We start from the raw sequence: 23,261 nt of genomic DNA, 5'->3' as shown, positions 1-23,261 counted from the left end.
CAGCCCCGGGGCCCCTGCTCCCTTCCCTGGATCCGGGAGGCACCGAGGGCCGGGCCCCGCCGCAGAGGGACCGAGGGGGCGTCTGGCTCGGGCGGGGAAACTTGAGATGACACCTCGGCTGCGCGCGGAGTTTCCAGCGCTGGGGCCGCAGGAGGAGAGCGAGCGGGCGGCTGCCGTGCGCGGCGAAGTTACCTTGTTGCGCAGGAGCGGGAGTAAATGTATCTCTCGGCGCGCGCCCAGCTCTGGCTCCCCGTCGGGCTGGAGCCGACGCTGCCGTTTGTCTGGGGCGCACCGAGGGTGGATTTTATTTACCTGAAAAGGCTCGTCGCCGCCCTGCGACTTGAGCTCGAGTTCGCCGGTTCTCCGAGCCGGGAGCGTGCGGCTGCTGCATAAGAAAGAGTTCTTTTCTAAACGAGTTTCTAAATTTACCAGCAGTGTTTCGGAAGAGGCCAGCGCATGCATATTCAACACCCAGAAAGACTGGCACGCCATTTTTTTTTGACACACCGGGCCTTGCTCCTTGAAGGGTGGGCGGGAATGGCGCTTTCTGTTTTTACGAAAATGTCAAGGAACTTCTCAGAATCCCATTAAGCATGCTAATTGCCAGATATTAAATGCTAATTGCTCTCCGCAAGTTAGTTTCTTCCCATGACAAGGAAGGGAGATGAGACTGGTGTAACCTACCGGTGACATGATGACAGGAGTGTTTTCTCCCTGACGTTTTGCAGCCTCCACTTGGAGGTGAAAAGCTTGTTCCCGGTCTGTTCACCCCAAATGAATGACACAGGCGTGTTTATCTGTTCGGGGGAGAGCCTCAAGCAACAGCGTGCCTTGATTGACTTTAAACCCTTTTGAGAGGGGAGGGGAGCCAAGGCAGTTAAAGCTGGCTGAGGGGATGGCGGCTCCCTTGGAGGGGTTACTGCACCTGAAGCCCTGCAGAAAAGTGTCACACAGCATATATGACAGCCAACAGCACGTCCAGTTCCTGCGGGCTTCATCGGCTCTATCCTGCGCACAGCCTGTACTTCCAGCATCAACATTTGTGCCTCTGACTTGTGACCACCTGTTCGCTTCTGTGTACCCTGAGCCAGGCCGTAAGGTCCATGGGGCTAGGGACCCCTCCTGCAAGATGAACAAAACTGTTCCAGCGTGTGCCTCCTCAAATGAGAAGGACCGTAGACGACACCCTTTGCCCTCCTGCACGGGGAGGTAACACTGTCACCGCCGCCTCAAGCGTGAACAGCAAACAGGACCTCTAGGCCAGTGTGTATAGCCGCAGTGCAAACCTCCCAAGTTCAAAGAACACAAAGGCCCTCAATAAATTACGGGAAAAAAAAAAAAAATCCCTAGATAGGCAGGACCACGAGCCCAGAAATGCCACCCAGCTTCAGATCACGAGGAGGAAAACTATAGTTTTGCCAGAAAGAGCCATCATTACTGTCCAGTGAAATTCACAACTGAGATGGAAGATCAGGCTGGAGAAAACCAGGGTAGAGCACAAGCTGTTTCCTCAAATTCAGACCAGTCTGCATCAAGAATTCAGACGTAGCCTTAGTGGATTTGGCTCAGTGGTTGGAGCGTGGGCCTGCAGACGGAGGGGTCCCGGGTTCGATTGTGGCCAAGGGCATGTACCTTGGTTGCAGGCTCCACCCCTGACCCCGGTTGGTGTGTGAGTGGGAGGCAACCAATTGACACATTGATGTTTCTCTCCCCCCTCTCTCCCCGAAAAGCAATGGAAGAAGTATCCTTAGGTGAGGATTTTTTTTTAAAAAAAGGTTTCAGCTGTAAAGCATTACTGCTTAGTGGGTTGACTACCCCAACCTCCTACAGGGTAGGTGGCCTGTAAAAGAGGGAGCAGGGCCCTGGCTCATTTTCCTCAGTGGTTAGAGCGTCATGTGGGAGGCAACCAATCGATCGCTCTCTCTCTCTGCCCCCGCTCTGCTGTGTCTGTCCCTGGAGAGACTTTTTGGCAGTTAGCACCCGAGAGTCACTTTTTAAGCACTATGTTCAGTCAGGCAGACAGCTGTGGTTATGAGTGGGATGAATTTGGCCATTTTTGGGTGTTACTTGGTTGAAAACACTCAAGGCAAGCTGCCCAAGGCACCACAAACAGCAGGCCTTCACCACACTATTGTCTGTATCCATTGGTTATACACATATGCATATAAGTTATTTGGTTAATCTCTCCCCGCCCCCCCCCCCCCACCTCTGAGATCTGTCAGTCTGTTCCACACCTTTATGACTCTGGACCTATTTTGTCTGTCAGTTTAGTATGTTCATTAGATTCCACTTATACGTGAGATCATGTGATATTTGACTTTCTCTGCCTGGCTTATTTCACTCAGCATAATACTCTCCAGGTCCCTCCATCCTGTCCCAAAGGGTACGAGATCCTTCTCCTTTACAGCTGCGTAGTACTCCATGGTGTGAATGTCCCACAGCTTTTTAATCCACTCATCTCCTGGTGGGCACTTGGGCTGTTTCCAGATCTCAGCTATTGTGAACTGTGCTGCTATGAACATCGGGGTACATATATTCTTTCTGATGAGTGTTCCGGGTTTCTTAGGATACATTCCTAGAAGTGGGATCGCTGGGTCAACTGGCAGCTCCATTTTTAATTTTTTGAGGAAACTCCACACTGCTTTCCATAGTGGCTGCTCTAGTCTGCCCTCCCACCAGCAGTGCACTAGGGTCCCCCTTTCCCCACACCCTCGCCAGCACTTGCTGTTTGCTGATTTGTTGATGGAGCCACCCTGACAGGTGTGAAGTGATCCCTCATTGTGGTTTTAATTTGCATCTCTCTGGTGATTACTGACCTTGAGCATTTTTTCATGTTTGTTGGCCATCTGTGTGTCCTCTTTGGAGAAGTGCCTATTCAGGTCCTGTGCCCATTTAATTGGATTGTCTTCCTTTTGTTGAGCTGTATGAATTCTTTGCACACTTTGGAAATTAGCCCCTTCTCAGATGTGTCACTGGCAAATATGTTCTCCCTTACAGCGGGCTCCCTTTTCATTTTGACGCTGGTTTCTTTGGCTGGGCAGCAGCTTTTTAGTTTGATGTCGTCCCACTTTTTTCGTTTCTCTTGCCCTGGGAGATGTATTGGTGAATATTCTGCTACGTGAGATGATCTTGCTGCCTATGTTTCCTTCTAGGACTTCTGTGGTTTTGTGACTTACATTTAGGTCTTTTATCCATTTTGACTTTATTCTTGTGTGTGGTGTATGTCGGTGGTCTAGTTTGGGCTCTTCTGTTGTACTTGGGTCTTGATTGGTGATGCCGTGTTTGAGGGTGGTGTCTCCCCTCGGGCTTGCCGACTGTAAGGCTCAACCCCAACCACGTGGTGCCAGCTGTTCTACAGATGTTTGGATCTGCTGTTTGTGGAGCTCACTGGATTTTGCTCTGATGCTGTTCATTCTGGCCCCTTGGTGTGTAGGTCCGAGCCTCCTGGAGGTTCTCTGGTGCAGGCCAATGTGGGTCACTGTCTGGGCGTGCCGGGTGATGGCAGCAGGTCCAGGTGTCCGGGGGCATCAGGTCACAGCAATAGGCCTGGGCATTTGGGGGCGTTGTCACAGCACCTGGGGGGCACTGGTCTGTGGGTCTGTGCTGGGTCATGGCTGCTCCCCCCCCCCCCCCCAGCCTCCTCCTGAGGACCCTGTAGATTTTCCAAAATGCCGTGCTCTCCAATCCCAAGCTGCGAGACGTGACCAGCTGCAGGTCCCCCACCTGCCCACCCCAAGTCCCCACACCAACAGACAGGTGCCCACCCATACTCACTCCCACGCACACGCACTCACACTTTCACCTTCACTCTGGTCCCTGCCGCCATGTTCTTAAATGTCCATCTGTCCACTTTTCATAGCAGAGGCTCTGCCAGTGTTTGCAGGCTCTCATTGTGCTTCAATGTCTGTTCTTCCCAAACTATACTGACAGAATTCTGGGTTTTTGGCTGGGCATGTGGGCACTGAAATGACTTCCCAGCACCCTTTGCTGTGGCCATGTGACTAAGCTGCAGCCAGTGGAAGGGGAAATGGGCAGTACCCTTTTACAGGGAGGCTGGGTGTGGCCCCCCCTTCCAGCTGACTGGACTGTGGATGCAGTGGCTGGAGCCAGGACCACGACCTGGCCCTGAGGTGGAAGGCCCGTGTCCAAGCAACGGCAGCAGCCAGGTCTCACGGCGGCCAGTTGCCATGTTAGCTAGGGACTGACTATGTTTGCAGGAGAGAGGGGGAAACGCCTATTCTGCTACGCCGCTGACAGTCTGGCTTTTCTGTCAGTTTTGCCCATTCTAGTCCGGCCCAGCACAAAGCCCAGCTCATTCTGGGACAGGGCTGTTGGTTGTCCTGCTCCCTAGGTCGTACTCCGCGGCGGTGACATCCGATTTGGCCCACAAGCCCACAGGGTATGACAGTCAGCCCTCTTCAATACCTTGTGGGAAAAAGTTCCAAGAAAATAGGTTCCTTGTTTCCGTATTTGTGAAAATAAAAAAATAACGGTGTTATTCTATGCTTTATTGATCTAATTGCCCATCTCAGGATGAAACCAAATGGACTCCTAAAGAGGTCACTGGAGCCTGGACCACTAACTTATACAAGTTCCATGCTGCATTATTTTAAAAGTACAAAACTAGAAACCTGTATGTTTAATAATGTGGGTTAGCTAAAACCCATTTTAGAATGAGAAAGACTCTTTAAAGGTAAAGAAGCCCAATAGAAACAGAAATCCAAGTTTGTTAATACACACACAGTAAAAAGTCTTTATACCGAAATGTTAGAAGTTATCTCCGTGTGGTAGGATTATAGCTAATTTAATCTTCTTTGCATTTTCCTGTTTTCTTCATTTCCTATAATGAATGTTATGATTTCATAATTGGGAAAAAACAAAGTTAAAAACAAACAAAAGAAACCCACAACCTTGGCATATCAGGATGTCACTCTAACCAACTGAACTACTCAGACAGGGCCAAGACCTGGTTTTTAACATAGTCCAGTATATCCCATATTCCTGATTATAGGAATTGATTGGTTCAAATAAAATGTTTTTATTTATTTAAAAAACCCACCCACCCACCCAACCAAAAAACAAAAGAGGAAGGAACAGGGGAGGACCAGGCCCCAGACGCCTCCTTGGCTCTGACTCACCTGCCAGCTCCCCCCCCCCGTTGGCATTCTCCCCACTTGGCCTCCTTCGCCTTCGCTGGAGGTGTATGAAGAGAAAAATGGCCCCTGGGACCCTCCTGGCACGGAGTCAGGTGAGGATGGTGCTCCCTGCCTTGGGACGCTGCCCTTTGCTGAGTCACGGGGGAGTCACCCGAGTTCCTCCGTGGGGGTGGTTCTGGATTTCTCCGGAAATCGCAGCAGCCCCGAAGGGCATACTTACCCACAGAGGCTGAAGGTGGTGATCTGAGCAGGTTGGGACCTGCCCCTCCTGCCAATGCTGTGGTGATAGCAAAAGAAAAGGCAGGAACCCGTTTTCTTCCAGTAAGAATTATTTTTAATGGTTTAAAAATAAGTCTGTACAAAACCAGCACCACCATTTGGTGCTTCCAGTCCACTGGGGATCCCAAGGGTCTCGTCCAGCACTATCTCTTTGGCCAGTTGTGCCTGAAGCCCCTGCGGAGACAGTATGAAAACAAGTTACTTCTTCCATTCTGGGCGGATGTTTGCTCCCAGCCGGTGTATGAAATGCTGCAGAACTGAGGGGGAAGAGCGTGCCTGGCGTCCTGGAGAAGGGAGCAGGGCAGCAAGGCCCCACCCCCAGAGTGTGTGGGCCGGGGCAGTGTTGGCTGAGCTGACCAAGACCTAAAGGTGGGTTCCTTCCTCATCACGCTACACCCCAGGGCGGGCCCTCTGAGCTCAGGGCCTGCTCCAGGTGCCAGGATTTAAATCTACAGCAGAGATAACCCGCAGCTGGGTGTTTTCTTCTCCTCTCAGAAACAGGCTCGCCTGGGAAAACCTCAACGCTATCTGCTCTGAGGTGACCCTGGGAAACTGGCAACAGAGAGCTGAGGAGGACTGGAGTGTGGGCCCGGGGACAAAGTGGCTGAGACTGATACGTAGCTCCCCACAATCACCTCCCCTCTGCCCATCTGTTTTCCCAAAGTCAAAGAGGGGCTTGGTGCTGAGAGGCGCTCTGAGTGTCCTTCCGTTGAGCCCTCTGCCACGTACCTGTCCGACTTGCCAGTTGGAAAGGACATGCTCTTGTTTCCCATTGACTGTTTAAGTTTTTTGGCCGCAAGACATTTCTGAAAAGGTAAGCAGCACAGAAGACAGGATGAGCTAATACAGGAACCGGAGGGCTCCTCACAGCCTCACGTTCCACATGCCAAACTCTCAGCCCCGTTTGGCTGCCTGGCACCAACACCCACTCGGGGCAAATGCAGGCTTGTGCTGGCACCAGAAGGAGTGTTTTTGGCCTACAGCTGTAATTCCCATGGTAGCAAACACAAAAAAACACCCTTTAAAACCATATACCAGCCTTTATAGTCTCTTACATTTTTTTAATTGCTGGAGTTACTGGTGTGTACTGTCAGTGCTTCGGAGGAAGGAAGGTGAGGGAAAAGGTACATAAAAGGGTTCCTGGATGAACCCATCTTCCCAGCGACAGAAGAGGTGAAAAAACAAGCACCATGCACCCGCTAGAAACCTCAAGTGTATTTCTTACCTTGCCAGGTGGGGTCTGCTTGTTTGGATCAAACTGGGAAGGAGGTCTGGATTTGCCGCCTCCTGGAAGGGAAGAGCGGCCACGTGAACGAGGTCACACACCAGGCGACTTCCGGGCTGCTCGCACACCTGGGAGTGCGGGCTGTCAGTCTGCTACCCTTTGCGAGGAGGGGCTCGGCTGATGTAAATCACAGGTCATGTTCCCAGTAGCTAAGGGCAGCCAGGTAACCAGGCTCATTTCCCACAGACCTGCTCTCAGCAGTCAGGGTGTTAAAACACTGGCCACTTTTACATCAAGGAAACCCGCTCTGGTCTGTCTGATGGATGGAGCACCTGTTGATAACCTGGGCTGAGGTGACTGCCCTGCCCTGCCTTTTCTCTCTTCAAAGGGACATGCTGGCTGGGACTGATAGAGTCAGGAATACCACCTATAGCCCCTCAAAATAGATGGGCTCTCACAGGCCTGGGAACCAACCTGAGCTTCACCTCATGGGCATCAGGTTTTGTCAGTAAAATCTTTCCTCTGTGTGTACGTCTGTGAGGAACAGTTTTTGGGCACAGCTATTGTGAGGCAGGGTGCAGCCACATTAGAATGGATCCTTCTTGCTAAACCCCTTCAGTGGCTGGTGCCAGTTAGCTCTGGCGGCAGTCGAGGGTGGTGGGTTTCTGTCCGGTCACTGCTGTTTCTCTGATCGCTCTACTAAGTCTGGGTTGGTGCGTGGCCTGAGCAGGGCTTAGTGTGTGCGTGTGTTGTGCTCTTTCTTTACAGCCGCCTTCCACCCAACATGGACACATCTAACGGGGCAACAGATTTGCCTCACCAGCAAAAGCCTTGAAGTCTGACTTGCTGTAGTCGTAAGGGGTAAAATCTTTTTCTGGCGGATCTGGGTCTTTCGGCTTGGCAACTTTGAGTCGTTTCTTCTCCTGTTTCTGTTCTGTGGTCCTTGGGTCATTCATTGCTCGCTCTCTCTTTTTGGCAGCGTTTTCAAGCTGTAGGTGGAACACACCCATGGGAAGGAAGACGGAGGTACATGAGGAGGCAACGCCGTGGGCCTGAGCTGTGAGCACACCGCTGGGGACTGAGGTACCTGCGGTGCTGGAAGGATCGATCAATGATAGGGAGGGGGGTGAAGGCTGGGAGTCTGCGCAGAGACCGACACCAGGCCATTTAAGGAAGGTGGGGGTCAAGCCTTCCTGAGTACTCTGGGGTGAGGGAGAGTATTTACTAAGGCAGAGAACACTGCCAGCTTCAATGCCTGCCCATGGCTTCTCAGGTGGCATGGCCTATTACATAAACACAGTGGAGGAAACCACCTGAGAGCTACAGTGTAACCTTTTGGAGGGAAAACGAGGCAGGCACTAATGGGCAAGCCAAAAGGCACCACAAAGACAAGAGCGTTTAGTTTGCAGCACAGGGTAAGCCCGCCCGATATTCGAGGAAAATCCTGACAGTGACCGGGGGCATCTCGTTCCTCCACAGGAAAAGCAGAAAAGCCAACACGTACGGCAGCCTGCCGCCGGACAGACACGGCCTGCTCCGCCGCCGCTTTGCACTCTTCGTTGGCCTGGTCCCGGGCAGCTGCAAGAGAGAGAACTGTCTATGGAGCTGCTGACCACAGCAGCCAGGGCTCCATGCTCCCCTGACTGACTGTCCACAGTGGTTACCAGGGGAGGGTGCCCTCCCTGCTGCTCGGGCTCCTTGGCTGGTTCCGCCTCCCTCCCCAGTCTCTGGGGGATGGCCACCTCGTTCTCAATCTGACAAAGACCCCCCAGACCTGCTCCTCTCCCAAGAACCCAAACCCAACACCAAAGGCCTATTTGACACCTCTGAGGACATTTAATAGGAATCTCAACCACAGCATGTCAAGGACCAGAACCAAAACCTCTTCGGCATCAAATGGGCTCCCTCTGTAGTCTCTTCTCGATGGTGACCCCACCTTTCTGGCTGCTCAGGACAAAACCCTCTTGTACCCACAGTTTCTTCCTTTCCCTCACACAGCACATGCGACTGGTCACCAAACGCTGTGGCCTCTACCTCAGGAACGCCCAGTTCTGACAGCTCCCACCACCTCTCTGCTGCCATGCTGTGCAGCCAGCACCCCGTCACCTGGACGCCAGCATGTCCCCTCCCTGGGCTCCCGCCCCTGCCCTCTACACTCTGTGCCCTGCACAGCGGCCAGAGTGCCTTTCTAAAGTGTCGGTCAGCTCAGTCTTCTGCTCACAGCCCTCCAGGGCTGCCCAGCTCACCGGGAGTGCCCACAAAGCCCTCACCTCGGGCCCTGCTGCCCCTTCCTCACCCCTGCCTCTCTCCCACATCCCCTCAGCTTCACCACCCCAGCACCTCCTACCTCTCTCTGCGTAATGCCTACTGCCGTCTGACAGAACATACATTGAGGGGTTACTGTCCACTGTCCCTCAGCAGAAGGCAAGCTCCCCGGGGTGGCACCGTGTCTCTTGTTCACTGCTGTATCTGGCACTTTGTTGAATGACTGAATAAACACAATGATGCACCGGGGCCACTCTTTAACAAACACATTTGACTGGCTGAGTTTACAAGGAAGTGAATGCTACCTGTTTGCTCAGCTGCCTTCTTCTTGGCAGTTTCTTTAGATTCTTTTTGTACCTGTACCTGGCTTGCCAGCTTCCAACGGTTGCTGATCTATAATGAAAACAAACAAAACAAAAAAACTCCAAAACTCAGTCACCTAGGAATGCTTTATTTTTTTAATGAGGCGGTGCAGAGCATGCTGGCCTAGTAACTACACACATTCTAAGTCATAAATTCCAAATCTGATGACACAAAAAATAAAATCTCATGCTGGCTTTATTTATAATACTTATTAAGAAGGACAAGGTACAACTGTTCCAGGCACTGGGCCCGATGCTTTCATATCATCATTCAATCCCTTCCATAATCCTGGGAACAACAGGCTCAGAGAAGCTAAGTAACTTGTCTGAAGGGCCACGCACGGTTAGTAAACGGTGGAGCTGGAATCAAGGCAGGACTTCTGCAAGCCTGATGTGCTTCTCTGTGACAGCACATGTACCTGTGGCATTAGAACACATCTAGGTGGCAGTAGATGTAAGCACGGTAAGGGATGTGTGGTTGTCGAATGTGCCACACCCAGTGGGGGAAAGAGGAGTGAAGGCAAAACCTCCGCCTGACTCCCCATTTCTAAAAACAACAAGTTAACCACCAGCGACAGGGCTGAGGCCCATCAGGGTTTGGCCTGATTCTCGGGCGGTGCTGGTGAGCAGAGGGAGCCAGGCCACCCATCTGATCAGAGCAGGTACTTCCTGCAGGGAGGAAGAAGGCTTTTAATTAACACGCTGGCTCCCAGGAACATCTCATGGGGATCCAGGGAAGGTGCTTTCTTATTCTTATTCATAATGCTGTTAAAAACAAACCAAACAATACAAAACAGAGTGTTTTAAAATTTAAGCTGTCACCTTTCAGAGCCTTAAATTAATATTCACACATAAAAATGCATCAAGTTGAACATTTAACACTTGTGCCCTTTACTACATGTAAATTAAACCTCAATTTAAAAAACAAAAAGAAAAAAACAAAAACCCCCCAAAGACCTGTTTTTTAAAAGGTTTTCCCAAATGCTCCTGAGAACCGGATTAAGTTCTGGCCCCTCTCTCTGGAAACACTGCTTGTATACAAAGGGCTTTTCATTCATTTTCAGGGGGTTCGAAGATGGGCTTGTTTAAAACAGGAACCTGGTTTAAATAAATAAGGAATTTCCCTTTCTTAGAAAGTCAGTCTTAGAAAGGATGACAAATCCACTTACTTCATAGATTTTTGACGACGGATCGAACTTTGCTGCCTGAGAAATGTGAGCATGGTGTTCTAGTGAAGGCAGAAACTGGAGAGACGGAAACAGTCGTGTTAAGTGCTAAAAGAAATGGAATCTGGACCCAGACTTCAGGCTACCCAGAGGGGATTTCTGGTTGGTTTCATTTCAGGAGGCCTCAACTCAAAGCATCAACCTGGCGACAGGTCACTGGCACTCAAATGAGGTATTGCTATTGGTTTCGTCTCAGGAGACCTTGACTCCCCACCTGGAAACCAGGGACAACCGACACCCTGTACTCTCCCTGAAGACCCCATTTCCTTTCCAGGCAAACACACTGTCAGCTCTAACACACTATTACTCACCATCCTAAACGGATTTTCAAAGGACTCCATTATGTTCTGGGCTTTCTTCTGTGCAACTGTTAATGAACCCTTCCCATTTTCTTCGGCACTAGGTTCCTGCAGAAACACAGAAAATAGTCACTTATAGCCGGATGTGTTTTGTGACATTGAGATGCAAGCAAGAGAATGATGACACTGGCAAATGTCTATAAGTCCCTCCATGTATAAGGCACTAATCTAGCCTATAACAGCACACTGCAGGGTGTTTAATGCAGTCAGTAAACCAGTGAACCTCGCTATGCCCTTACAACCTACGACATGGCATTATTGTCACCATCTTACAGGTGAGAAAACTGAGGCTTGCAGAGGTTAAGAAAGTCTTCCAGGGCCTTAGAGCTAATAGGGAGAAAACAAAGGTTTAAACCCGGGTCTGTCTACCCTCGAACTTCAGATTGTAACCTAACACTTATCTAAAATTTGTAATTGTAAACCTTTAAAAAAAATTATGAACCATTACAAGTAATCAATGACATTATGCAACAGACTGTTGCTTCCAAGTGGGTTCCTAAAAAGTGTGTCACCCTTTTGCTTACCGTGTAGCTAGTCCCCTCCACAGAGCCTCCTTAGCCTGAGTGGGGCACCTCCATGTGCCCACAGCGGAAAGTCCTTGCTCACATTCTTGGCTGCCTCGCCACCTTGCCAGCTCACTAACTCTGTGGTCAGCTAAAACTTCCAGACTTCTTTCCTCATGAATTACTGAAGCAAGACCTGATCTAAACTTACATAATTAAGGGACACAGAAAGTTGACTCCCAGGCAGTAGGCTCTGCAGGCAGGCTTTGGCCCAGCATCCCAGTGTGACGGCATGGCTGTGAGCGGTAATCCTGAAACCTACCGCACCCTCAGCCTTTGTCATTGGAACATCTGCTGAGCCTGGAACCTGTCTCTACCTAAGTAGACAGAACCATGCTTCTCTTTCTTGGCTCTTTCTTTCTAGAAGTGGTGATATTCCCTTCCTGCCACACCTGCTGTCTGCAGCAGTTTTACCCTCTCACCCCTGCTCATTTCTGTGACCGTCCACCCTGAACAAACACACCTTGGTCTTCCTTTTGCAAAGAACCTGTAGTCAAGTCACTGGCAGTAACGAGGAGCCTGCTGGGTGGGACAGACTGGGATAAGCTGTCACAGCCCAAACCATGTGCCAGGGGCAGAGCCTGGCCATACTGTCTGCAGGCTGAACGGAGTCACTACCCACCATTACTCAGCCTCTTTCTGGAACAGGAAATGAATTTCATTTCACTGACTGGTGCCTGCCTATCCTGCTCTTCCCCATGTCTAATTAGCCAGTGTAGAGAAAAGCTTGTCAAAGTTTTCTCTTTTGCATCCACCGCACACATGGATGGGCTGACACTAGTCAGGGAGGTTATGCAGGACAAGCCCTACCATTCATCAGAGAGCTCACTCCGTCCCTCCAGAAATTGAGCGGCTGTACAGAAATAGTCTCGCTGTGTATCACTGGCCCACGCCCTCCTCCCTGCCAGGCATTAGTATCAAGATGCCAATTCTTCCCTGAGGATTTCTTCACACGGATCTCATAGAGAATTCTCTGTCCACTTCTCACGGACCCCCATGTTGAGAGGAGCAAAACTACTTCGCGATCTGCCTCCATGCCTATCCCACTGCTGCCAGGTTTTACTTTTGGCATTAGTCTCAGAGGTGGGAGCAGCCCTCCAGGCATAAAGCCCCCATAAATCTCTGGTGTATATCACCTCGCTGTGTGTCTGTATTACTCACGTTGAACAATGTGATGACAGCGGTAGCGATGAGGCATTTGGAATCCAGCAATGCCCCGTCCTCACCTCTCCCGTCAGGGAAGAGGCTTGCCTGTTTCTGCACTGGCACGGGCCCTAGAGGGACGGAAGTCAGCACGGTCAAAGCCTACTGGGTTGTGTACCAGACAGTTTCCCAGCCTTGCCAGGGCTCCAGAGGCCTCGCCATTACCATTGGTTGGGGTGATAGGATAGCCATCTAAAGGGGCGTGGGAGCAGTCATGGGGTCCAAAGAGAACATTCTCCAATCTCTGCATCAAAAAGAAACCAAAAGGTTGCAATGAAGCACCTGCAAGCACGCAGGAGCTCCACCGCAGTGCGAGGCACTGGCCTGGACTGCTATGTTCCCAAAGGAAGAGACAGCAGACATTACTGTACCTCAGGGTTGGGCAGTGGTCCACTCTTCTTCACTCCAGCCCCAACTTCAGACTACAGAACAAGAACAAAGAGAAGTGAGAAAGTTGCCTGAACTTGATGACACACACATTTGTTCCTCAGCACAGACTGTGGCCCTTCACTAGATTGTCTTTTTCAAGAGCAGAGGTTTTCTTTCAGCCCTTCATCCGTCCCAGCGCCTGGCACTGTATTTACCGAGTGCTCATTAATTATCTGTAGAATGAAAGAATACAAGCCTTTATCATGACTAGGCACAGTACAGGATTCCAAAGAGCCTGAAAAAGATCCTCCTCTAGTAACCAGGGTTTCTCTCTTTTCTTAGACAAACTATGGAGCTAAGATATTTTAACATGAAGACTGCAAATGTGTTTATCCTCAGAGCGTCTTCTTTTTCACTTCAAGGGGGCTGATTTTAAGTCTTCCTGAATCAAATATCTTCCAAAAAATTACAAACATGACTTAGCACATATTGATAATGCTACTGAGGCAATACATTAAAAATTGTCCTAATACAACACAAATCAAACATGCAAATCTACCTGAACACGTATCACTGACCTAGGAGCACACACAGATGTTCGCTGGTGCACTGGTACCTGAGCAACACACACACACACAGATGCTTGCTGGTGTACTGGGACCTGAGGAGCACACACACACAGATGCATGCTGGTGCACCGGTGCCTGACCAGCACACACACACTTAGACACGTGGAGCTGTACTTTTGGTTGGATTTCCTGCTTTCATCTACATTTGTCTAAACTTTAGGATCTCCTTCACAAAAGTAGCTCTTTCTAAATCCTTCATTTCTACCCAAGGTTCGCATATCTTCCTAGCCACCTAGGCTTTATACTTGGCGTGAGCTGTCTTTGACTCCACTTTCATTATCTCCAAATCCACCTGCCATTCAGATAATGCCTCTGCAGTACTCAGTGCAGCGCTCAAAGAGAAATGCAGCCATTTTCAGCAGCAAGCTTTTCTTCTGACGGTGCTTCTTGTACCTGTCCTTTCCTTTCCGTTTCTGTGGCCGCCACACTCATCAGGGCACGACCACTCACATCTGAGCTCCCTGACCTGAGATCCCCACTCCATTTTATTCTACCAGGTTAACTCCCTCTGAACAGGTGACCAGCCTAGTCACTAGACATTACTTGCTGTTAGATTATGAAAAATAAGGTCATAAGGATAAGCTTTAAGGATAAGCTTTACCTGTGACTATCATAAAGAAGACACACCCACCAGGTTTCCTAAGCCCCGTTATTTCCTTGAGTTTTTTAGAATGGAGAGCAGATCTTGCATGTAGGAGACTCCAAGGAGTAAGACGCTAACAGGCGGAACAGGCCAGCTGAGCTGGGAACCTTTAGCAGAAGGGCTTCCTACCTTGAGCAGGGGCATGTCTCGAGCCTGCTGGATTAGAAGATGCATTTCGTTGATCTGCTGCCGTACAAGAGGCGGTACAGGGTTGCAGCAAGCTATGATGCCCTGAGGCTCCCTGAAGACAAAAACACATGTAGCTCATGACTTAGAAACACAGCCCTCAAAGGCTTCCAGACAACAACACTGATCAAGTAGGGCCAGAGCTCCACGGCAAAGCGGGAAACTAAGGTGACACATTCACGCCTAGGCAGCCGGGCAGCCGCTCCCACACGCTCTACTGCACTGAGCTCTGAGTAGGCCCTCACAGCCTGCCTCCCGCTAACAGGGAGAGCTGGAGAAGGGCCACAGCTCTGCTGATCTGCAATTCTGCAGCGGGTAAACAGAAGATTATGAATTTAGATTCTGTGCTCATACTTCAATTAACATCATAAAACATTTAAAACTACGAGATGCCTTAGTTTGGAAGAAAGTGCAGATGAGGGAATCTCTTGAAAATGGATGCCGATGCCACAGGCTCAGAGGCTTACACTGGACTCAACATAAGGTATAACCATTGAAAAGCACTAGTTCAGAAGTTTCAGTTCCTGAACGGCAGCCCGGGGGCAGAAACCAAATTCCTTGAACCTGGCCACTTCCTCAGAGTGCTAATCTCCTCTGAGTCAGCCTGGGGGGAATAATAGTCACAGAAGCTGCTTTTGAAGGAAAGAATTTCTCTACTGAGAAAGCCAGAGCACGCTAATCAGTTCTTAGACTCACTTAGGCAGCTCTTCGGCTATCTTCAGCATCATGTGGTTTGGCAGGACATATCTGGAACAAAACACACGATGGGAGAATTACACTAAATTCAGCCAGCAAGTTCCGTTAAATGCTATAACCCAGGAGAAAGCGTAACCAGCGTTCCTGGCAAAGGGGAAAGCCCACCGTTTCCTTGTTACCAGCCTGCTCGGTCTGAGAAGCACTGAGACCCATCCCTTACCCATAGCTTTCATCTTCCCTCCGGGCCGTTTTGTCCCTCCAGGCAAACAGCAGCTGGAAGGCCGTCAGCTGCTGTGTGTTGAGATGCTTCTTTTGCTTCCTGTATAGTTCAAGGTAGGACTCATCCGTGAAAATAGGTTTGATGAATTTCTGCAAAGTGTTACGGAATATTCTAGATCAAAGTGCATAAAAATTGTGCCCTGGGCTCTTCAAACATTTGGCTCTCTTAATAAACGTAAAGAGCAAAGGGAAGAACTAGGAGCTCGTCAGAAAGGGAGGGAGTGTCCAGGTTTGCAGGGCCGGGGAGGTTTTACCTTGAGGCAGATATCCCTGCTCCGCTGCCACACCACCTGCAACTGAACGGGCTGCCCGTTGCCTCGCTCCCACAGTTCCAGCCTCATTTTATCATAGATGTAAAGCAAGTAATGGGTGTCATCTCGGGCGTAGTTGAGCATTTCCTCGGGCAGAGGTCTAGAATGGCAACAGAGGAAACTTTCACTAATTTCCTTAGGAGCAGCAATTTGTTTACTCTGTGCATGCTAAGGCTCACTTGGCTCAGGTTAATGAACATCCACACTTTCTTCTGCACCCATATTTCCTTGTCAAGAGCAAACTGACCGTATTCTCCAATCAGCCAGCTGGTACTGCTTGTTCGATTCCACGTTGCAGTAGTGTTTCAGCAGATGGTCGAGCGAGTGCCTGCCCAGGTTGAGAAGGCGTGCTGCCTGATGTGTATCGAACATGTTCACTACGTACAGCCCAAAGTCTTTCTGCAGCCATTCTATGTCTGAATCAGCACCATGGAAGACCTGAAGACAAAACCGGAGTCAGGCAGTACACTGTGTGAAAGGCCACTGTGCTCTGAAGTGAACTCTGCCTCCAGGTTATTAGAACACTGCAGTTAGAAGCCAGAGGAAGATTAAGATGGGCTGAGTTCTAAATGCTTCTTTTAATTTGGGCCCCAGCCTTCCACACTCCTAATTGCACGCTCCTACAGTCTGCTAACAGCCAATGATTCTAAGAAAGCAGCTCTACTTGCTTCAAGGGTAGTCATTAAGTTCACACAATCTTGATGGCACAGGCTCATTGCAGTAGTCATTAAAATGATTTAACATTTTTCTGGGTGGTAATGAGCTAAGTCTTAGCTGTTCTAACAGAGGTTTAGAAACAAAAGCAGTTTAGCGTGTGGTACCCTAGTGTAGGAAATTACAGATTTCTCTTGGTTTTATTGGGTCTGTGTTGAAATAATGAAATAGTAAACTGAAAAGCATGTAAATCTTGTGCTCACAGGCAAGAGCTGAAAGAGGCCGGCTGACCTTGACAATAGCTGGGTCTGTGAGGCTCTCGTTGAGAATGTACATGTCACTCCGCAGCTCCAGGGTGTCAACAATGAAGTCTTCTGTCCGGGTGGAAATCTGCATGAGGCAGGTCAGCCCTAGGAAGCTCCTGTAAGAGTGGTGCTGAAACACACGGGAAGAAGGGAGAACAGGAAAAATGGAATTTATGAGGTGTTCCTCTAGTGATTTTGAAAAGTTAGTTATGAAACAAAGTTGTAAGATTAATTACTTTTTACCAAAAAGTAGATTTACGTTAGTTTTAATTTTATATTTCTCGAGTAGGTGAACTCACAGAAAATGTAAAAATTTCACTCCAAGTCATTCACAAGTTACCTCCAAGTCTACAGCAAACTCTTGACAACGCAGGAGCTTTTCGCTGAGTTCCACCAGGTCATCCAGGGAAGATACAAAATGGCAGGGCGTCTCTCCCACAGGCCTGTACCACTGGGCCACAAAGTCCGGGGGAAGGGAGGAATATGAGGCATCACCCTTCACTAAGGCACACCAGGGATTAAGAGCACTACTTTAAAGACATTTAGGGAAAGCCAAAATTAAACCAACTAAGGCAGGCATTCGAATCTTCCTGGGCTACTTAGATACCACCCATAAAGTAAGTTGGGTGCTAACCTGGGGTTGTGGCTTCTGAAGGACTGAATCTGGTGGAGTGAAGTGATCTAGTTCGTATTGATAAGGATGTGCAAACCTGAATAAATAAAACAAAAACAATCTTTTTGATTAATTCCAAGGTTCGAGGAAAAATTGCTTTAATCCAATGTATAAAAACAAATGAGTAAAGACTTCTGTGAAAATGTTTTCTCTCTATAAAAAGCAATATTATTTCAATGATAATTCAAGTGCATAAAAAAAATCAGGTGTTGCTTGCCCTTAAAGTAGGATAACTAAAAATCTACCATAAAGATCTGAGCAGAACTGCATGGGGGTGCTGTGGCTGTGGAAATGGGAGCTCTCCAATTCCCTGTGGTTTTGAATAACAAGGTTGTGAGGGAAGAGAGGGTGGGGCAAGCATGATTGTGTATCAAATGATGTCTTTTTTCTTTCCCTCCATCATCTGATTGTATAAAAACCCCAAGTCTCTGGGTTCCTTGAGGGCAGGGCCTTAGCACTTACCCAGTGGCCTCAGAACGGAGAGCTGGGGCTGAAGGAATGTGCAGACAGACTGACTTTATGTGTGAAAGAGACTAACGAAGCTTTCAGCACCTCGTGTCTTTATTCTGAGGACAAAGTCCTTTTGTCTGTTTTAAGCAAAGGTTTTCAAAAATGCTTTATAATGCCAGTAAAAAATGCCTTTCTCTTATTGAATTTATTAGTGAACCTTGGCTTACTGTTTGAGCCCCCCACCCAACAGAGTGGTACGGAGGAAGAACAACTTTAAGAAAACTTGGGTCAAAGTTCTGGTTCTGTGCGAAGTGAGCACCTCTAATTCTGTTTTTACATCTGTACAATGGCGAGGGGAGCAACTGCTACCTCCCAGGCTGCACTGAGGGTTACAGAGGATGGTGCTGTGCAGGCCCTCTGGAGACAAGGTGAAAAATCACCTCGATTCTGTGTGTCCATTTACACATTTTACAAAAGTAAAACAGAGTGCAAGTGTGGCATAAAGATAAATGTGACATAAGAAAATGTGGTGTAAAGTTCAGACAGGCAAACACTTACATGTCCTGCTCCACCTGCTGGGTTCTCTGCTGATGGATGAAATCTGCCAGAGCAGCGGGGACGTCCAAATCCTCAGGACGATCCTGTGGGCACTCGCGCCTTTCTTTGGAGAGTGCTGGAGACCCAAGCAGTGACAAAACCCATCACAAAAGAGGCAGCCACATTCACATCTTGTCTAGTTGTGGTGGGGTTAACTGGCTCCCTTTGAAGAAGGAAAGGTAGGAGGGAGACCTTTTGCCCTTTCTTTTTGTTAGGTGGAGTTTGCACTACTTACCCTGAGGGAGGGGTTTCTGGGCATTGGGCTTGATGAAGATTTTAGGACGAAATGGAGTGTTGGAGTTGTCGATCTTCTCTCGGAATTTAAGCTGAGGTCGGATGATGTTTTTTGCGTGAAGCAGCCGGAAAGTTTCAGATTTTGTTTTTTTGCTATACTCTCCTGCCTGTGATCAATAATACAATACTTCACAACACAGCAACTTGGTAAGTTAGAAGAGTAAATTCCAATGTATGCCTTCCAACAAGACAAGAGCATTCCAAGAACCATTAGCTTAAAAATGTGTGTGTGAGACTGGGGGTGCAAAGTAGAGAAGAGGGGGTGATGAAAGCATGTCTGTTTATGAGACTGAGTTAGGCAGTGGCCAGTTCTACGTCCAACAGATGAGAACAGAAATGCAAACGAGAACGGGCAAGCGCCGGCAACAGCAGCTCTGGTGAACCTGAAAGCAGCGCTCACCTTGCGGTTCCAGCTGGACACTACTGTTGTGGGGACCTGCAGTCCTGTGGGGAGGACGGGCTGGTTTTTATTCACACCCGAGGCTTCATCCAGTAAAATGCCCTACGAGGGGAGGACATAGCTCAGTATCATCAGGGTTAACAGAGTTAATTACCTAAAAGTTTTAAGAACTATATTCAGAGAATTGTATGTGACAATACATACATGTAAGAGCAGACAATGAAAGCGTTATCTGCTCAATGACAGGACAGAAACCAGCCACTCCTAACCCTTGTTCAACTCTCTTTACAGTTCTGAATTGGGCCAAAATTTCAAATATGATTGAACAGTATGACGTGGTCCACCAAAATGATTAAAAAGAACTTAGTCTGCACAAGTTAAACAAAGAAGGATGGTATTTACAGTGAGACTGAGGGTGTCCTCATCTGCTTTGTCCTGAAGCAGCAGACGTGGAGTATCAGTGAGGGCACCACTGACAGAAGTGCACCCAGATGACAAATGGTAGCAATGGCAGGATGTGAAATCATAAAATATGAGAAACCACTGAAATATCTGTGGGCATTCAGGCTACGGAAGCCATAACTTCATGGGATAGGAGAGCAGGATTTAAATATCTGTAGGACTTTCACAGGGTTGAGTGCTAGATTTGTTTTAGATGATCTCTGTGTATTTCTGTAAATAATGTTCTGTTGTAGAATTCAGCATAGACAGTAAGCTAGATTGAATGATCCGCATATCTTTTCAATCATGCGAGTCAGGGTGTTTAGCAGACTGTGAGTGACAGTAAAAATAGACTAGATTTTGGTTGGGCTTTGGATCCAGAGGCCTCTTCTCTTGCAATACAAACAAGATTTGCAAATTTGGAAGTTAGATTTATAATAAGGCGCTTTAAAAACAGCCTTCCAAAAAAACAAACAACAACAACAACAAAATAGGCTTCTACGGGGCAGTGATATTTTGAAGAGATATACTTGAAGACAATTATGTTACTTTTTTGGGAAAAAAGCCAACTATTAGAAGAAAGGAACATTATAGGCAAGAAATGCTAAACTTCCTTTTCAGTTCCTAAGTTGCTTGGGTTTCTTTTCATAGTCTGATAATACAAAAGCTCTTCATTTGTTAGTTACCTTAAGAGTAAGGTGCAATACTCACCACTCTTTCCAGAATAACATCATTGGTATCAACTAGTAAATCAAACTTGTCCTCCAACTCAGTCACTTTGCTTCGATCCTTAATGTTGCTTCGACACCCATGGTACTGCATTACCTTGCTCATGCTAAGGACAAGAAAACCAAGATTAGTTTGTATACTTTTATTACTTTGTTTACAATCTGAGAGAAAGCTCGAAAGGGTTGGCCCAGACTACTTCCAATATTTTATGATTGAACTAATAAAACTTGCACTTACTAAAAACATTGTGTGGCCTTGGGAATTCACTAAATTTCGCTAAGACTCATCTGCTAATTGAAGTAGAAAAAATTACCTTAAAGCTGCCTTTAAATTCTAAAAAATTCAAAATACTATGTAAATAATGTCCTCCATAGTCATTGTTTTAACATGAAATCTGAAACATTCTCTAAATCTGTCATGCAACAGCTAGACAAAATCAGTGTTTATCATCTGCCCTAAAAACTTACTAGAAAGCTAAAACTTGTGACTGCGAGTTGTGAGAGAATCTTGAATCCAGGGTTTCAAATCCTGTATTAATTCAAAAAGATTCATTGTCTATAGGTACTAAAGTGCATATATTTTAAAAGTTTAACTAAAAAATGTACCAAGTAATGTTTCCTTAATCATAATCCATTGTTTCATTTTTACATTTCATAGCTCTTTACAGCACAGACAATTACGATAAGAAAAAATGAATTTCAGGAAATTATATTCATTTCTTTCAACATGAAAAAAACACAGTAGTTAGTACTTACCACTGAAGCAACCTGTCTCCCTGTGTTTCACAAAATGCCTGGAAGCCAGGAAAACTTCGGTAAAAATCATACTCATCGCCAAACTGTGGTAGGCCCCCCGATGCCTTGGTGACAGCCACTACTGACCCAAGAGCAAACTGTCAAAAACCAGAAGAACAAGCATGCTTTCAACATCTACTACACATAACACATCGCGCCAGATGATGAAGCTATGCGACCCCACAAATACTCATTCAGTGCCGATTTTACTCCAGGCCCTGAGGATATGATGCTGAATAGGAAAACAAGTTCTGGAGCTTACAATCTTGGGAGAGTGAAGGGAGAAAGAACAAATGCATATATATATATAATATGACTAGTATTCAAAATGGCCTGGGTTTGAATCTTGGCTCTGCTACCTATTAACTGTGATCTTTTTTTTTTTTTTTAAATATATCTTTATTGATTTCAGAGAGAGGAAAGGAGAGGGAGAGATAGAAACAACAATGATGAGAGTCATTGATCGGCTGCCTCCTGCACGCTCCCGACTGGGGATCCAGCCGGCAACCCGGGCATGGGCCCTGACTGGGAATCGAATCCCGATCTCCTGGATCCTAGGTCAACGCTCAACCGCTGAGCCACGCCTGGCCCGGCAACTGTGATCTTGAGCAAGTTACCACAGAGTTGTTGAGAGGATTCAATGAGTTAATAAAATCACTTAGGATCCTGCCTGGCACATTAAGTGCTATTATTACTATTACTACTCCACTTCAGATCCATGATTTTTCTACAGGAATTTATTTCCGTGTTTTCATTTGGGCAAGCATCGAAACACAATTGTAAGCATGTAAACACAATGTAAGCATCTAAACACAATGTAAGCATGGTCTAGGATCCTTCGGGTGACCAGCCCACAGCTGTACTTAGGTTTACCGCTCGGTTAGTGCCAAGCAGTCCTCTGTTTTGATTGTGCGGTAATGAGAAAAATAACCAGCAGCGGCTGTTGCAGATAGAAGGTGGTCGGTCGGTCGTGGGAAGGCAACGTGGGAAACAGACAGGGGAGAGAGAGAGAAGGGGAGCGGAGACCGGCTCCTGGTGGGGCAGCCGGCGGCCCGGCGCGGGACGGCCCCGGTCAGGACCATGGCTAGGGGTCCGGGAACGAGTCGCAGCCAAACAAACGCCTTAATAATAATAGCATCTACTACTACTGAGTCAGATATAACGCTGAGTGGCGATTTGGGGGCATTTGTTGCGCTAGCTTACAAATGATTTTAGTTTCATGGGTTTTGCAAGAGCCACGCCTGAGGCGTTTAAACGCCTGTTTTTAGGTTTGTTCCTACTTTGAAGTGGCATTTAAAGGAGCCCCCTCTGTGTTCCTTCGAGGGGGCACTGGAGAAACGTTCCGGGGTACCCCAGAGGGGGAAGATTGGGTGGCAGCGTTAACGGGTGACATGAAGCCCAGGTTTTGGGGAGCATGCGGCCCTGGAGCTCGGGAGAGGGGAGAGGTGCCGTCCCCGCCGCCGAAGAGGACGCGGCAGGTACGGGAACCAGCCCCTCCGGAGGGTTGGGGTGTCTCCGGCCGGGGGGGGCTGGGACATCAGGGCGACCAGGAAGCCCTTTCCCCCGTGGAGAGGGCTCTCCACACTCGGGGCTGCTCGGCTTCCCCTGGGAGAACGAGGGCCCCGGGGAGCGGGGCGGCCCTCAGGGTCCGCGGGAGACACCCTCCCCCGGGACTGAAGTGAGGGCCGGAGCGCGGCGCGCCCGGGGCTCCGCCGAGATGCGCGCGGCCGCCGCGAGGGCCCGGGCCTACTTCCGACGGGCCGCGGGCGCCTCCCGCTGCCCCCACAGCCCCGCGAACTCACCTTCACGAAGCTGTCTGCGTCCGGGAACCCTGGCAGCACCATCTCGTCGCCGGACTTGGCCGCACTCGTCGCGGATGGGGCCTTCGACTCGGCCGGACTGGGAGGCGCCATTTTCCCGGCCTGCATGGCTCTTCTCGCGAGAGGATCTCGGGCCGACGCGACCTGCGACCTGCTCGCGCCGCCCCGCGCATGTGCAGACCGCCCGCCTGGGGCTTGATCTCTGGGAAGTGAGAATGGAGGCGTCAGCGCGGAGCTCCCCACCCAGGGAAGTTGAGGTTTTTCTTTAACCTCATATTTTATCATCCCAACAACCCCGTGATTTAGGGTGGGACCCAGAGGGCCCAGCGATCCTCGTACTTAAAGCCGGCTCC

The 23,261-nt window shown here is 48.7% G+C and overlaps 1 protein-coding gene across 1 annotated transcript; it reads right to left on the bottom strand.

Annotated features, from left to right (window-relative positions):
* Positions 1-5,464: 5,464 nt before the first annotated feature.
* Positions 5,465-23,034, bottom strand: EXOSC10 (exosome component 10). The gene is made up of 25 exons (XM_081144971.1): positions 22,891-23,034; positions 21,050-21,186; positions 20,277-20,400; positions 19,125-19,226; positions 18,666-18,831; positions 18,392-18,506; positions 17,345-17,420; positions 17,051-17,161; positions 16,697-16,840; positions 15,999-16,189; positions 15,695-15,851; positions 15,382-15,530; positions 15,162-15,212; positions 14,409-14,520; positions 13,010-13,060; positions 12,804-12,882; positions 12,597-12,709; positions 10,825-10,920; positions 10,457-10,531; positions 9,231-9,318; positions 8,165-8,238; positions 7,481-7,649; positions 6,661-6,722; positions 6,165-6,241; positions 5,465-5,609 (listed from the first exon to the last, which is right to left on the bottom strand). The coding sequence occupies exons 1-25, from the start codon at positions 23,014-23,016 to the stop codon at positions 5,579-5,581; spliced, it is 2,676 nt and encodes an 891-aa protein (XP_081001097.1). The 5' UTR covers positions 23,017-23,034; the 3' UTR covers positions 5,465-5,578.
* Positions 23,035-23,261: the final 227 nt, after the last annotated feature.

Source organism: Miniopterus schreibersii (genome assembly GCF_964146895.1).
Source record: "Miniopterus schreibersii genome assembly, chromosome: 8".
NCBI classification, from domain to species: Eukaryota; Metazoa; Chordata; class Mammalia; order Chiroptera; family Miniopteridae; genus Miniopterus; species Miniopterus schreibersii.
This window is presented reverse-complemented; position numbering and strand designations above follow the sequence as displayed.